Source organism: Microcebus murinus, chromosome 6 (genome assembly GCF_040939455.1).
Source record: "Microcebus murinus isolate Inina chromosome 6, M.murinus_Inina_mat1.0, whole genome shotgun sequence".
In the NCBI taxonomy this organism is placed as follows: domain Eukaryota; kingdom Metazoa; phylum Chordata; class Mammalia; order Primates; family Cheirogaleidae; genus Microcebus; species Microcebus murinus.
In genome coordinates this window covers 24,850,479-24,864,698 of record NC_134109.1, presented here as the reverse complement: position 1 = coordinate 24,864,698, position 14,220 = coordinate 24,850,479, and the positions used below count along the sequence as shown (strand labels likewise).

The 14,220-nt window shown below is 43.2% G+C and overlaps 2 protein-coding genes across 4 annotated transcripts in view; one reads left to right on the top strand and one right to left on the bottom strand.

Annotated features, from left to right (window-relative positions):
* The window catches only part of VIPAS39 (VPS33B interacting protein, apical-basolateral polarity regulator, spe-39 homolog), a 34,672-nt gene extending 30,405 nt beyond the window's left edge, over positions 1-4,267 (bottom strand). For 2 of the 3 annotated variants that reach the window (XM_012742989.3, XM_012743012.3), the window contains exons 1-3: positions 4,161-4,267; positions 706-798; positions 6-108 (exon numbers count right to left, since the gene is read on the bottom strand). In XM_012742989.3, the coding sequence (XP_012598443.1) occupies positions 6-108; positions 706-798 (196 nt within the window). In that variant the 5' untranslated portion in view covers positions 4,161-4,267. Of the gene's footprint in view, positions 1-5; positions 109-705; positions 799-3,220; positions 3,768-4,160 lie in introns of those variants that run through there. The other variant, XM_076003834.1, reaches the window with a different exon arrangement.
* Positions 4,268-4,695: 428 nt separating this feature from the next.
* Positions 4,696-13,292, top strand: AHSA1 (activator of HSP90 ATPase activity 1). The gene is made up of 9 exons (XM_012743040.2): positions 4,696-4,936; positions 6,259-6,449; positions 8,137-8,219; positions 8,616-8,733; positions 10,479-10,567; positions 11,765-11,893; positions 12,355-12,456; positions 12,743-12,794; positions 12,904-13,292. The coding sequence occupies exons 1-9, from the start codon at positions 4,857-4,859 to the stop codon at positions 13,074-13,076; spliced, it is 1,017 nt and encodes a 338-aa protein (XP_012598494.2). The 5' UTR covers positions 4,696-4,856; the 3' UTR covers positions 13,077-13,292.
* The last annotated feature ends 928 nt before the right edge of the window (positions 13,293-14,220 follow it).

The window sequence follows — 14,220 nt, the reverse complement described above, 5'->3', positions numbered from 1 at the left end:
CTTACTTCCCACAGGTTCCCCACTCCAGCTGACTCGCTCCAGGTCATCATCATCATCATCATCCACGAAATCTCGAAGGCTATTCACGGCCCGCTTGGATTCCTTCAACTGCAGAGGAACATAGGCAGGGTGCTCAAGCAATCATCACTTCCCACCACTCTCTTTGACAATCAAGAAGGCTAAGGAATTGGGATTTGAAGATGGCCAATACATTCACCCTCTGCAATCTGAAGCCTAGCCTATACAGTCCAGTGGCAAAGGAGGGAAGAATCAAAGCCACTTTCAAGTTCTAATCATATTCCTGGCAATGACTTGCTGGGTAAACCTGAGTCAATTTATTCACCTCCCCAAAAATGAGTCTGTTTCTCCATTTTAAGATAAATACAATAAAGACGATTCTTCCAATCCAGTTCATCTTTCAAAAATAAAAAATTATATCACATGAATAAAAGATTTGGTGTTCTTGAAAAAATAATGAAAGGAATGAATCACCGTAAAAAGGGCAGAGAGTCAGTTTTTACAATCCTTCTGGCTTTTTCCTGAGGGCTTTTCTCCATGAAGGCTTTTCTAAAGATCTGACCCCACACATTTCTGAGCCTAATGGAGACATAGTCAAAAGCCAGGTTACCCAAGATCTAAGGGGAAGAGATTTTAGAGCACTGTGGAGGAGGGTATGACCCTCAGCAATTGTTTGTGGAAACTGACCTGTGAGAGCTCATCATCTTCGTCATCAAAAGTGAAAGCCTTGAACTTGGAGCTGTTCCAATACTCCTCCTCATCACCCTTTGTCCGATTCATCTAGAGTGAGAGGAAGACAGATAAAAGTCCCTTTCTGAGTCTCCTACAGAAGAGCTCCAAAAGCTATAGGTTCCTTCACTATTAAATGCTCTCAGAAATCAGGAATATAGAAAATAATCTGGTAAAATGAATACTGAACCTGCAATATAAAATCAGATCCTTCGGTCTCCAGCCGATCAAATCATACTTTTGATTCTCCAACTACCCAGAAGCAATCATTTGTTCCTAAAGCATCTACTTTGTTTAAGGCACTCACTCTCTTAGATGTTGTAAGGGATATAAAAAAGTGCAAGACACAATCTCTCTCCTGAAGGACCCTACAACAGTGCTGGAGTATCCAGCATAGGTAGGTATAAAAGCAATAGTACAAGGCAGGTAAAGGTTATAAGAATCCATCACAAACTTTGCTAAATACATAAAGAAGATCAATCAAAGCATGCACAAAAGAGACAAAAATTGCATTGATGTACTCAACAAATATCTATTGAGCATCCTCTTTGAGGTACTGTTCCAGGCTCTGGGAATACTACAGTGAATAAAATGGACAAATATCTTATTTTGATGTATGCTTTTTAAATGCCTGAAAGAATGAAAGCAAAGCAATGAAAAGGAGAATTATCTTGCCTGTATCTTTAAATCATGATTATTTTATTAACAAGTGTTGGCCGAACTTTAGGAAATAAGAGCATGGCAAAAAGAAAAAAAAAGAATGTATATAAAGAATTAGTCAAAAGACCACAAGATTCAGTGGCTCTGAATTTCTGAAAATAAATAAATAAATAAATAAATAAATAAATAAATAAGACCACAAGGCCCTATCATAACTACTCTGAAATTAGATTTCACCCTACAAAAACAAGTTTTGCCCTAGAATTACAAACTATCAATGCCAGCTAGATTAGAATGAAAACTAAGGTTTAAGCCAGGAACTAGGTACCAAAACTTTCACACCACCAAAAATAACTCCAAAGGCTGAACAGCGTCAAATTCTAAAGGATTAATTTGCTTTTCCTTTTATTTCAATAGCATCTTTATCAATAAAAGCTTGAGAAAACACACGTTATGGAAGCCATCTTGAGGCATCTGACAGCCCTTAACATACTGTTACTTCCTGACTTTGTTTTCAACTCAGGGGATATAGGGATGGCAAAGGTGTGGTGGGCACTGTCTATTAATATAATACTATCTGGGGACCAGGCACGGTGGCTCATGCCTGTAATACTAGCACTCTGGGAGGCCAAGGCAGGCAGATTGCTCAAGGTCAGGAGTTCGAGACCAGCCTGAGCAAGAGCGAGACCCCGTCTATACTAAAAATAAAAAGAAATTCATTGGCCAACTAAAAATGTATAGAAAGATTAGCCGGGCATGGTGGTACATGCCTATAGTCCTAGCTACTAGGGAGACTGAGGTAGAAGGATCACTTGAGCCCAGGAGTTTGAGGTTGCTGTGAGCTAGGCTGACGCCATGGCACTCTAACCAGGGCAACAGAATGAGACTGTGTCTCAGTAAATAAATAAAACTGTCTGGTCTCTTCCAATGCAGAGATCACTAATTGATTTATACTGAACCCAGATGTTGTTTAAAAATCCTTTTCTAGGTAGTCAAAACCAAATAAAAAAGCTGGCAGACCCCCCAAAAAATCATCCCTCATGGTGGTACGAAGCATAGGCATTGTAGTCAGGCAGCCTTGAGTTCAAATCTTGGTTTCTCCCATTCAGGCAAACTGTATAAATGACTTTACTTCTAAGCCTTGGAGAAAAAACCCCTCACAAGGTTGCAGTGAAGAATAAATAGGTCTCAGGAAAAACTCATAAAAGTACCTAGCAGAAAGTAAATATGACATGTTGGTTCCTTTTAGTACTGAATAGTTTACATCTTTCTCTTTTGGTTTCCTCATGTGTAAATGGGCATAACAGATGACCTACCTTATAGAATTGCTATGAAGATGATACATGTAAAGTGCTTAGTGCCTGACACAAATTAATGTTCAGCATTAACTTTTACTATTGATATATTGTCATAGTACCTTGGAAAAAGCTAAAAGGAAAACATTTTTAAGCAAGCTTAAAGATTTAAAATATTTTTATTTATTTTTATTATTTTTTATAGAGACAGGTCTCACTATGTTGCCCAGGCTGGTTTCAAACTCCTGGCCTCAAGTGAGGCCTCCCCAAACACTAGAATAATAGCTGTGAACCGCCATGCCCGGCCAAAAAATTAATACAAAAATTCTGAGAGTAGCCACCAATGCTAAAGGTGTGCATAGAATTTATAAATGTCTCTGGCATACATGCCAATTCATAAAGCACTTCATCATTTATTTGATCTTCAGAACAACTCTGTAATGTAGGCCTGGGTATATTCTATTTCCATTTCACTGAAGAGGAAAAGGAAGCACAAAAGTGTTAAGTATCAAACGCACCTTGTTAATCGCTCCTATTCCAGACTATAATCCAGGTTTTCTGGCTCCTAGACCATTTCCACTGTCTTGTATGGTCCTTCTAACTACTTATTTTTCACATTAGGAAAAAGTAGGGCAGATAATTACTTCACTACAGTAAATATCTACAGATGGGCACATAATGTGTCTAACAGACTCAATAATCTGGGTCTCTTAGACACAGTTCTGAAATCCTTTTTTAACCATGCAATGGGAGTGGATACCTGACACCAATCTGTACTTCTAGTGCCAAATGAAAAGCTAGATTTACCCGAGTAGAAATGATGATTAAATGGCTCTAGAAGTTAGAAAGCTATCAGATGTTTTAAAAGTCACTGAAAAGCTGCTTCAACATACTTTAAAATACTTCAGAGGCTTGTCTCTTATTTACTGAGAGCCCACAAGGTAGGGTGACAGATCCGAGGCAAGAACAGGGACATGCCTTAGGAAAACAGAAGGATCAGCAAAAACTCCACAACCAAGACGCTCCCTGCGTCGGGACACTCACAAAACCAACTACTGAGAAGTTAGAAATGAGTTTTGGTTATCACCTCCCAAGCCAGGCCTACACAGGTGAGACTTGTGAACTGAGACCAGGGAACTTGAGTTAAGCTATGACGACGTTACGGACAACCGTCCGGGAAGCCAAGGATCTACCACAGTGGCCAGAGCGCGGCCGATCCCTGGAGGAGGGAATGTTCATTTAGAACCAAATGTCCGCTTCTAAACCAAATGTTAGGGCTCATTCGCAGCCCCAACCCCGAGCGTACTCCAGTTCCCAAGGGTCGCCCAGATTGGAAGAAGAGTCGGCCCTGGGCTGGGGGTGAGTGGGGATGCCTCGTAGAAGAGGAAAAAAGAATCAAGATGTAGGGAGGCTGTAGTCAGCCAAATACGCGACCCAAGGGGTTTGGGACACCCTCACCTCTTCCACACCGAGCCCTCCCTCTCAGGACAGCGCCAGCCTCCACCACCGCTGGACCAGCCTTTCTAGTCAGGCTGTGCGACACAGAGAAGGGGAGGAAGCGAATAGTCTCGAGGCGGCGGGGAGAGCACGAATGAAGAAATAGGTCGCAGGGCATGCTGGAAGCTGTAGTTTCCTCTGCCCTACCGTCAGGCGCGGTCCCGATGAGCCACCGGACTCTCTGACTACAGCCCCCAGAAACCCCAGCGCACCGCACTAGGTCATTTCCTTTACTTTCAGCGCGACCTTCCGTGGTTATCCAGCGGGTCACTTAACAAGACTACAACTCCCATAAGGCTCAGCAGGGCCAATTTTGAGTCCAGGAAAACAATGAGACGTGGTCTTTGTTTCCCTGCGGGTAACAAATGGTCGTGTGAGGGGTTGGGTTTCGGGACCTTTGGCGGGTAACCTGAGGGAACTTGAAGGAATTCTAGAACAAGCGGAACCTACGGTGAGGCTAGTTGGAACGGAAGTACCCGGTAGGAGGAGCCGGAAGTTAAGGCGGGGAGGGGGTGGGGGTGGAGGGAAAAGCAAGCAAGGAGGTGCTTGCGGCCGCTTCTAGTAGTTTCCAGACGCTGCCGGGCAGCTAGCACCAAGCGGTTCTCGGGCTGTGGCTGCGGCTGCTCGGGTGCTGGTGGCGGTGCGATAGGAGAGCCGATGGCCAAGTGGGGTGAGGGCGACCCACGCTGGATCGTGGAGGAGCGGGCGGACGCCACCAACGTCAACAACTGGCACTGGTGAGGGCCAGCAAAGCAGGCCTAGATGCGCTGCGGCCGGGCCACGGTTTCGGGGTTCCTGGAACCTTGCCCTGGACAGAGCTGGGGCCGAGGCAGCCATGCCTGGAGGTGGGGGTGGGTCCTTCCTGTGGCAGGGCTGCGTAGTCCCAGGCCTCTTCTCCACTCCCGGGCCGCCTGCTTAGTATTTGAGGCAAGGGAGATCGACTTGGAGGGATGCACAGAGGAAGGGTTTTAGGAGACAAGAAGATAACTCTCTAGTTGCTGCATCCAGCCCGAGCAGAGAGATGCTTCCTGCACGTGGCCAGAGGAGTCAGGGAGACCGCAAACCTCCTTCGATTGTGCAGAGAGATTGCTGTGGAAGGGTCGGGGGCTGCAATTCCTATTTTGCGGCTCACAATGAAATTGAAAGTCAGTTCTAAGGGACCACTGCCTCAGTGTGGCGGGAGAAGGTTTAGAACGTGTTCTGCAGGTGCTCAGACTTCGGTAATACGGAAGACACTGTGGTCTCTCACCCCGGAACCATTAAGTTCGTTGTGTTGTAACTCCAGGTTGCCGGGCAGTCGTGGTTTTATAACCTGACCATTCTTCAAATCCTGCCCTCCTTCATGAAATCTTCCGGAAGTAATGATTCCTTATCTTTGAACTCCATTGAACTGTGTTCATACTGGGTATATTGGAATTTTGGTTTGTTGCAGCTCTTTTTGCTGTTTTCTCTTAATAGTTAATAAGTATAAAAGCAAATAGTGATTTTTCTTCTCTGTATCTCTGCCTCCTCTCTTGACGTGCACAGAGTACTTGACCTAATTTTTGTTATTTTGAAGCTCTGGACTTAAAATGTTTTTTTGGCCATCTAGAGGGCATAGAATTTGTAGAAAGTTTATAGCAGTCTGAATCTGACAGGTCAGAACACTGTAGTAATAAGGTCAAGGTTATTGGTTTATTCCTTACTGAGCCTTTTAGCCAAATACTGTGTTCAGTGGTCCTGTCTGTTCCTGACTTCAGCAACATGTGCACAATTTTCCACTTGGTCAAACGGGGGCGCTATGCTAAAGTGTTGAGTAATCCCCAGCACCATCACGCCGAGAAAGGAGAGCATAATTTTCTGTTTATATCATTCTCTGCAGTACTTGTCTTTGTTGACAGTATGCGACCCCTTGTCTTCCTGAAAGAGTGTGACATGTTTTGTGAACATACTGGAGTGGGATTGAGAGTAGTGTTATTTTCAAACAAAGGCCAGGCCTCCTTTGACCTTGCACCCTCTTGCATAGAACAGTATATCCTCCATTTGACTGCTGATCCTTAGCTTTGTTTCTGTTTTACAGGACGGAGAGGGATGCTTCAAACTGGTCCACAGATAAGCTGAAAACACTGTTCCTGGCAGTGCAAGTGCAGAATGAGGAAGGCAAGTGTGAAGTGACAGAAGTGAGTAAGCTTGATGGAGAGGCGTCCATTAACAATCGCAAAGGCAAACTTATCTTCTTTTATGAGTGGAGCATCAAACTAAACTGGACAGGTAAGTCTAAGCTGGACTGTCAGGGAAGAGATTAACTATATTTCAGGTTCACCTGTTAAGTAGCTGAAGAGAACAGTTTTTGAGGAGTTATGAACTCTTGAAGGGAGAAGGCAGATAGTGAAGGTTTGGAGTCCTTTGTAAAGCAGTACTGGGTGCTGACATTTCTCTCCTACTGATTAAATGGATTTTTCTCTTTCTGAGTCTCAAGTCCCACCGTGGTGGCTGGGCTACTGTATCTCTGGGCCTTGGTCTGTGTTGGAACACATAAGGTGATACTTCCTCAGACTAGCTACATCTGTTTTGTGAATGATTTAAGGGGAAAAGTAGGTTTTTTAGTCTTGATCCTTTTTTCACTCTCTCCAGTATGAATCTAACAGGTTAGACCACTATGCCAAAGAAGCTTGTGTGTGACTATAATTTGGGGCTGTTTTATGTGTCTTTCGGTTGAATGTCTCTTCTGTATAACATCAGGAAAGAATTCAGGCCATGCAGTTGCTCTACTTGGATGGTCCCGACCCTTGGGAGGCTGAATGTAAAAGGGCACTAAAGCTACTGTCTGTGTGTGGGTCATGGCATGAAATGAATTTGTGCTTTGAGAAACATTTCTCGAGTGAATGGTCATAAAGAGCTGTGAAAGTAAATACATATTTCCATGATTTTTGTTAGCTTTTTAAAGTGTACCTGAAGCATAGTAGTCTGGAAGGAATCTTAGGTATCATCTTGCCCAGTCCCCTTTTTATAGATTGAGAAACTGAGGCTAGAGAAGTGAAGGTAAATGTTGGTTAATTTTAAAATAGTTCTGCTATAGCTCTGTGTAGGTGTTCCTAAAAATCACCGCACTATGCAAAATTATCAACAAAAACCACAGGGCATATAGGGAAAATGGGAATAGGGATACAACACCCAAGAACTTCATCAGTGACTTGTTAAAAATATAGAAACTAAAATTTGCTGGCCCAGTTTTACTTTATACATGTGAAATAGTTAAAAGAATACATAAATATAGTACAGTAAACATGGTGATTTGCCATAAAGAAGACCTGAAGTTTACTTGCAAAAGTGGGTATTGGAAAGGGGCTTGAGGGCTATTGTGAAGTGGTGGAAGGAGGGTCATCTGCAGTCAGAGCGAAGTGAATGTTATACCACCAGATGTGGATGGGTGCAGCTTGTAACACGTGGTGAACTGGGTTATATGGAAGATAGATGTTTGAGATGTGTTTTATGTATTCCTGTGCAGCTGGGTGTGGTTTTTTGTGTTCACCTAGTGTTTCTCATGGATGAAATCACATTGGACCAAATGTGAAATTCTCATTATAATCAAAGTATTCCTTGATATATCAATTACAATAGAATACATACTTTCAAAACAAGAGTTCTAGCAAAACTATTGGCTATTGACCCAAATCTTCCTTGACAGAATTCATGCTAGTACCACATCTGTATAGCTCTCAGTTCTACACTGTAATGACATGGTTGATCTCCAGGAACCTGGTGAGGAAAGACATTTTTTCTGAGGTGGGTGGGGTTAGTTGCACCTTTGCATCTGGCATGTGGCATTCTCTCAGAATAAAGAGGATCAGTTCTGCTGTCCACAAGAAGCATAAGTGGAGCAGTAGTTAGAGCCCCAGGGCAGAGACCTTCCCTGCAAAGTAGGAGACTAATGATGACATTGCATTGCTTTTGACAGGTACGTCTAAGTCAGGAATACAGTACAAAGGACATGTGGAGATCCCCAACTTGTCCGATGAAAACAGCGTGGATGAAGTGGAGGTTTGTGCTTCCTAACTCCTCATCTGAGTCCTCCATATCCTCTTACTCTCAGATTAGAAAAATGATCTATCATTCAAGGTTAATAGCCAAGGCTTGGTCCAAGCATGTAGAACCCCAGTCTGCAGATGGTTTTCTAGGTATATGGTGCCATTGGAAATTTCCAGAGTAACTTGCACTTATTTATAATTTCTTTGCTTTAGCTAGTAACATGGGTTCTAACTTTCACCACTGGCAGAGAGGACTCAAAAAGGAACACTGATGGGGATTGTACGAATACCCCAACCCTCGTGCATTTCCTTTGGAAATGTCAGCAGTTATCTGATTGCTCAGCACCAATATTCCATAATGAGGGTGCCCCTCAAGTTATTTACCACTTACTTCTGATCTTTCACTCAGATTAGTGTGAGCCTTGCCAAAGATGAGCCTGACACAAATCTCGTGGCCTTAATGAAGGAAGAAGGGGTGAAACTTCTAAGAGAAGCAATGGGAATTTACATCAGCACCCTCAAAACAGGTATCCCTTGAGTAGTTATATAAGCCTTAAGGAGGTAGTTTTCCACCTGTCAGACTCTGACTAGGGTCTTGACAATCCTTTCGTTGACAAATTGGTAAAGATTTTGGGGGAGGGGGCTTATTTCATCTTAAAGTCAGTTTATAATCTCTGAGTAAGGGAAAGATCTAGAGCTGTGTTGTCTGATATGTTGGCTATTAAGCACTTGAAATGTGAGTAGACCAAATTGAGATGTGCTGTGAGTAGAAAATACACAATGGATTTGCAGACTTGGTACAAAAAAAAACAATGTAAGATATTAGTACTTTTTTAATATTGATAACATGTTCACATGATAGTTTGGATGTATTAGGTTAAATGTCCTATTAATTTCAACTTTTTTTGGGGAGGTGAGGTCTTGCTATGTTTCTCTGGCTGTTCTCAAACTGCTGGCCTTCAAGCAGTCCTCCCATCTCTGCCTCCTGAGTAGCTGGGATTATAGGTTTATGCCACTGCACCCAGCTTCATTTAACTTTTTAATATAGTTACTAGAAAATTTTAAATTACATTATTACATTTAAAATCACATTATATTTCTTTTCTTTTCTTTCTTTTTTTTTTTTTTTTTTAAGAGTTGGAGTCTTACTCCATTACCCAGGCTGAAGTACAGTGGCACAATCATAGCTCATTACAGTCTCAAACTCCTGGGCTTAAGTGATCCATTCACTTTAGCACTTAACATCTGGGATTACAAGTACAAGCCACCGTGCCCAGCTCTGTATTTCTGTTGGGCATTCTGATCTATCTAAAGACTTGGCATCCCCAGATTTATTACTTGAGTCCTGGAATGTCTTGTTGTCTTTTCTTTTTTTCTTTTTTTTAAGGCAGAATCTTGCTCTGTCACCCAGGATGAACTGCAGTGACAGTGGCATCATCATAGCTCAGTGCAGCCTCAAACTCCTGGTTTCAAGCAATCCTCCTGCCTCAGCCTCCAGAGCAGCTAGCACTAACGGTGTACAGCACCACACCCAGCTAATTTTTTTTCTAGAGACAGGGTCTTGCTATCTTCTCCAGGCTGATTACTCCTGGCCTCAAGCAATCCTTTCACCTCAGCCTACCAAAGTGCTGGGATTACAGGCATGAGCCACTGTGACCAGCCTAAGCTGTCTTTGCTATGCATTCTCCAGGGGTATTTAGATGGTTAGAGTAGAGGTCACTTCAGCTATCCTCTGGAATTCCATTTCTGCCAGTTTATTCTGATCTTGGTGTTGGAGTATATATAATGACTGTGAAAGGGAACCAGCATAAAAGGTAATGCCTTTTTGGGAGAGGGGGACCAGTCCTCTAAAGCCATAACTAGGTGTGGCTTTTTTACAGAGGTAAGGCAGAGTGGAGGGAAGGCAGTAAACATGGCATCCACAAGTACTGGGTAGGTTACTCACTCTTGAAGTGTCAAAGTGCCACTTCATTCACTGGCTCTTTTCCATTGTAGACTTCACATGTATTTAACAAGTTGTAATGCTTCCAATTGAGTTAGGAGTTTAAGCTTTTTAAAATAATCCCAGTGAACATACTACAGTCAGTAGCATATACTCAGCTACCTGTCTGGCATAGACCAAAAGTAAAGGTGTAAAATAACATAGTCTTTTCCTTTTCTGGTCATAACCTCATTTTCGGTTAAGGTGGCTGTGTTTGCCAAGCTGTAATGAAGCTCCATATCTCAGCTGCTAAGAAATAACTTTCATGAGCCGGGATTTTTATCTTTTCAGAGTTCACCCAGGGCATGATCTTACCTACAGTGAATGGAGAATCAGTAGACCCAATGGGGCAGCCAGCACTGAAAACGGAGGAGCGCAAGGTAAATGGTGATGGGGCAGGAGGCTGCCTGCAAAGGGAGTTGAGATACTGCCTCCCTAGTTCCACATCTCCTCTCCTCACTGATCCTAACCTCTAAGCCAGAGCAGTCTATGATCCACTCATGGTGCTTTTTAGAGTCTGCGATATATAGTCATCTACCCATCTTTAACCTGATTTTTATTCATTTATAGTAGGCCCCAGAGCAAGTAGAAGCCATGGGGAATTTCAAAGTCTCTTGATTGCATTTAACACAGGATAGTCTTCACTTACATAAGTCTTCAGTATTACGTCTTTTTTTTTTTTTTTTTGAGACACTTTTGTTGCCCAGGCTAGAGTGCCGTGGCGTCAGCCCCGCTCATAGCAACCTCAAAATCCTGGGCTCAGGCAATCTTCTGCCTCAGCCTTCCGAGTAGCTGGGACTACAGGCATGTGCCACCATGCCCGGCTAATTTTTTCTATATATTTTTAGTTGGCCAATTAATTTCTTTCTCTTTTTAGTAGAGACGGTCTCGCTCTTCCTAAGGCTGGTCTCAAACTCCTGACCTCGAGCGATCCATCCGCCTCAGCCTCCCACAGTGCTAGGATTACAGGCATGAGCCACCGCGCCCAGCCTCTAATTTTTTATTTATATATATATATGTGTATGTATGTTTAGTTGGCCACTTAATTTCTTTCTATTTATAGTAGAGACGAGGTCTCACTCTTGCTCAGGCTGGTTTTGAACTCCTGACCTTGAGCAATCCACCCACCTCGGCCTCCCAGAGTGCTAGGATTACAGGTGTGAGCCACTGCGTCTGGCCCAGTATTACGTCTTTACGTCTCACTGAGGTCTTGATATTTCATACTTTGATATTAGAGGTCTAATCAAGTTACCAAGGGTTAGACTTCAGTCATCAAGAACTTAATCTTCCATTTACAGAGTGCATAGATGTTTTATCTAGATATGGAATTTGGGGGATTCAGGCTCAGCACTTGGTTTGGAGCCTTGTTTTTTGTCAGCACAGTGAAGGATATTCTGAAAGTGGGGAGAAAATTGCTTCTAGCTATTTAAGCATAGAAATGAGAATAAGAGTCTTCCTCCTAGAGTGGTTGGAGGTGAAAATTTTTGTGAGAATGAATGGTAGGTCTGTCCCTGAAGCCATATCGTTGAGATTGTACCATTACTCTAAACTATCTATTTTCACTGCCTTTTTCATAGGCTAAGGCTGTTCCTTCAAAAACCCAGGCCAGACCTGTTGGTGTCAAAATCCCCACTTGTAAGATCACCCTTAGAGAAACCTTCCTGACATCACCAGAGGAGCTCTACAGAGTCTTTACCACCCAAGAGGTAAGTAAGATCTTACCCTTCAGTCCACATGCCATCTGATATTCTAGGTGACTTGGGTTGTGGGCACACCTCAGCGGCGTGCAGAGGAGGTACTGATGACTGGAATCATGAAGCATTCCTGGTATACGTAGAGGCATAAGAAAAACAACCTTGTTCAATCCACCCATCAGAGTGGATTTTTGCTCCCTCTCTCTTTTGTTTTTCTTCTGTTCTAGTTTTGGGTCATGTAGGTTGGACCCACTAAAATATCAATCTTGTTAGAAAAATGGGTCCCAGGTCATGGCATCATAGGATAAGAAAGAATTATTGGTCTCTAGTGGAAGACAATAGAGGGAGACCCACTGTGCAGAGCAGCATCTTTGGAAATGAGAGTTGAGACATTCAGGCTTCAGCTGGCATTTGTCCCTGGGTCCACCCGAGAACCATGTTGTTTTCTCCATGCCTTTTTTTCCCCCTTACAGCTAGTACAGGCCTTTACCCATGCTCCTGCAATGTTAGAAGCAGACAAAGGTGGGAAGTTTCAGATGGTAGATGGCAACGTCTCTGGAGAATTTACTGATCTGGTGAGTATCTGTTGGCTCCAAACCCCGGTTGTATTCTCTTCTCTGGTCAGATGAGTGGCATTTCTCCTTTTCTCAGCTCTGTCGATAAATTGTAAGGCTTTAATCTCTTTGGTTAATAAAACCATGTTTTGTTTTTCAAAAGAATGGTGTGATTTGAATTCTCTTGCAAGCAATACTACACAGATGACAGACTCTGTAGAAAGGGCATGTGGCTAATCCTAGCTGGGATTTGGGTACCTTGTAAGTCTGTAGTATAGACAGACTTATGCTTTTTGGTTATTTTTAGGTACCTGAGAAACATATCGTGATGAAGTGGAGGTTTAAATCTTGGCCAGAGGGTAAGCAAGCATATTGGTTTATTGCCATTAGCCCCAGTTTTTCTTTTTGCCCTAGTCTTAACCCCATATGGAAACCCTGAATCTGAAACAGCTCCCTCCCTTTCCCTAGGGCACTTTGCCACCATCACCTTGACCTTCACTGATAAGAATGGAGAGACTGAGCTGTGCATGGAAGGCCGAGGCATCCCTGCTCCTGAGGAAGAGCGGACGCGGCAGGGCTGGCAGCGGTACTACTTTGAGGGCATCAAACAGACCTTTGGCTATGGTGCACGCTTATTTTAGGGCTAGCAGCAGGGGGCTTCGGCCTGCTCAACACTTCAGTCCTCGCCTGACTGGGGCTTGTGACTCACAGGATTGCACCATCCCAGCCGCTAACTTGGGGCCGGAGCCCCTTCCCTCCACAAATACCTTGGGTTTGTGCATGTTTTCTGCTGGGTGGGGTCAGAGGGCAATTTCTTTTATGTGTACATACGCTAAATAAACCTAATTTAAAAAACATGCATGTGTGGATCCTATGCTGATGGGTGCCTAGTATTCAGAACTCCCTTGAAGGTTCTGAATTCCAAGAAACAGGATGGGTTGGAAGGTCTCTCTATTTTGGGTAAGTATAGGTAATTAAGAGACAGGAAGGGAGGCTGTTTCTCACTACCAGGCATTCCTGAGTTAGTCTCCTTTCTTACTAAATAAGTAAGGGAGGGTTGGTGCTCTGGGTAAACAGTACTAACCAACACTATTGCTAGTGGAGGCCCCATCCTGGGTGTTTTCCATTTTATGCACTTGCCTCTTATGCACTTACAAAGAGAGATTATCGGGTGCTAGTCTGAGATGAGGAAAGATGGAGATTCCTAACTTGTGGTGGCTTCTATTTATTGAGCTGTTATGTAACTCATGCCTGTAGTCCTAGCTACTTGGAAGGCTGAAGCAGGAGGATCACATGATCCCAGGAGTTCAAGGCTGCAGTGAACTACGATTAGACCACCATACTCCTGAGGAACAGAGACCCCCATCTCAAAAAAAAAAACCTTGGATTTTTCTTTTTTTAAAAATATTGTTAGATATGATGCCCTTGTAAAAAAATAAATTTAAAGTAAATATTTTAGGTGAGCCTTGGATTTCTTAACATATCCCAGATGTAACAATTGATACTAAGCAGAGTTGGAAATTTGGAATAAGGACTAACTACAGAGCCTATGCTCAAGTCTGAACCACTATGCTTGCCGCCTTACTGCATATAACCCCACAAGTTTATTATAGCAGTCTGAATCTGACGGGTTCAGACTGAGAACCTGCCACATTTCTAGTATATTAAGTATCCTTCCTGGAGTAGAAAATTCCAGGCTCCTACTACTCCCAGAAAAAGAACATCAACATCCTTTGAGGTTTTAGAGCAGCCGTCCTCAAACTGCGGCCTGCCAGGTGTTTTTGC

What these genes read in the sequence shown, in the direction of transcription:
- AHSA1 (XM_012743040.2), top strand. Translation starts at nt 4,857, where the DNA reads ATGGCCAAGTGGGGTGAGGGCGACCCACGCTGGATCGTGGAGGAGCGG. An exon ending in CATCAAACTAAACTGGACAG is followed by an intron (nt 6,450 to 8,136) that starts GTAAGTCTAAGC and finishes TGCTTTTGACAG; the next exon opens with GTACGTCTAAGTCAGGAATA. An exon ending in ACAGCGTGGATGAAGTGGAG is followed by an intron (nt 8,220 to 8,615) that starts GTTTGTGCTTCC and finishes TCTTTCACTCAG; the next exon opens with ATTAGTGTGAGCCTTGCCAA.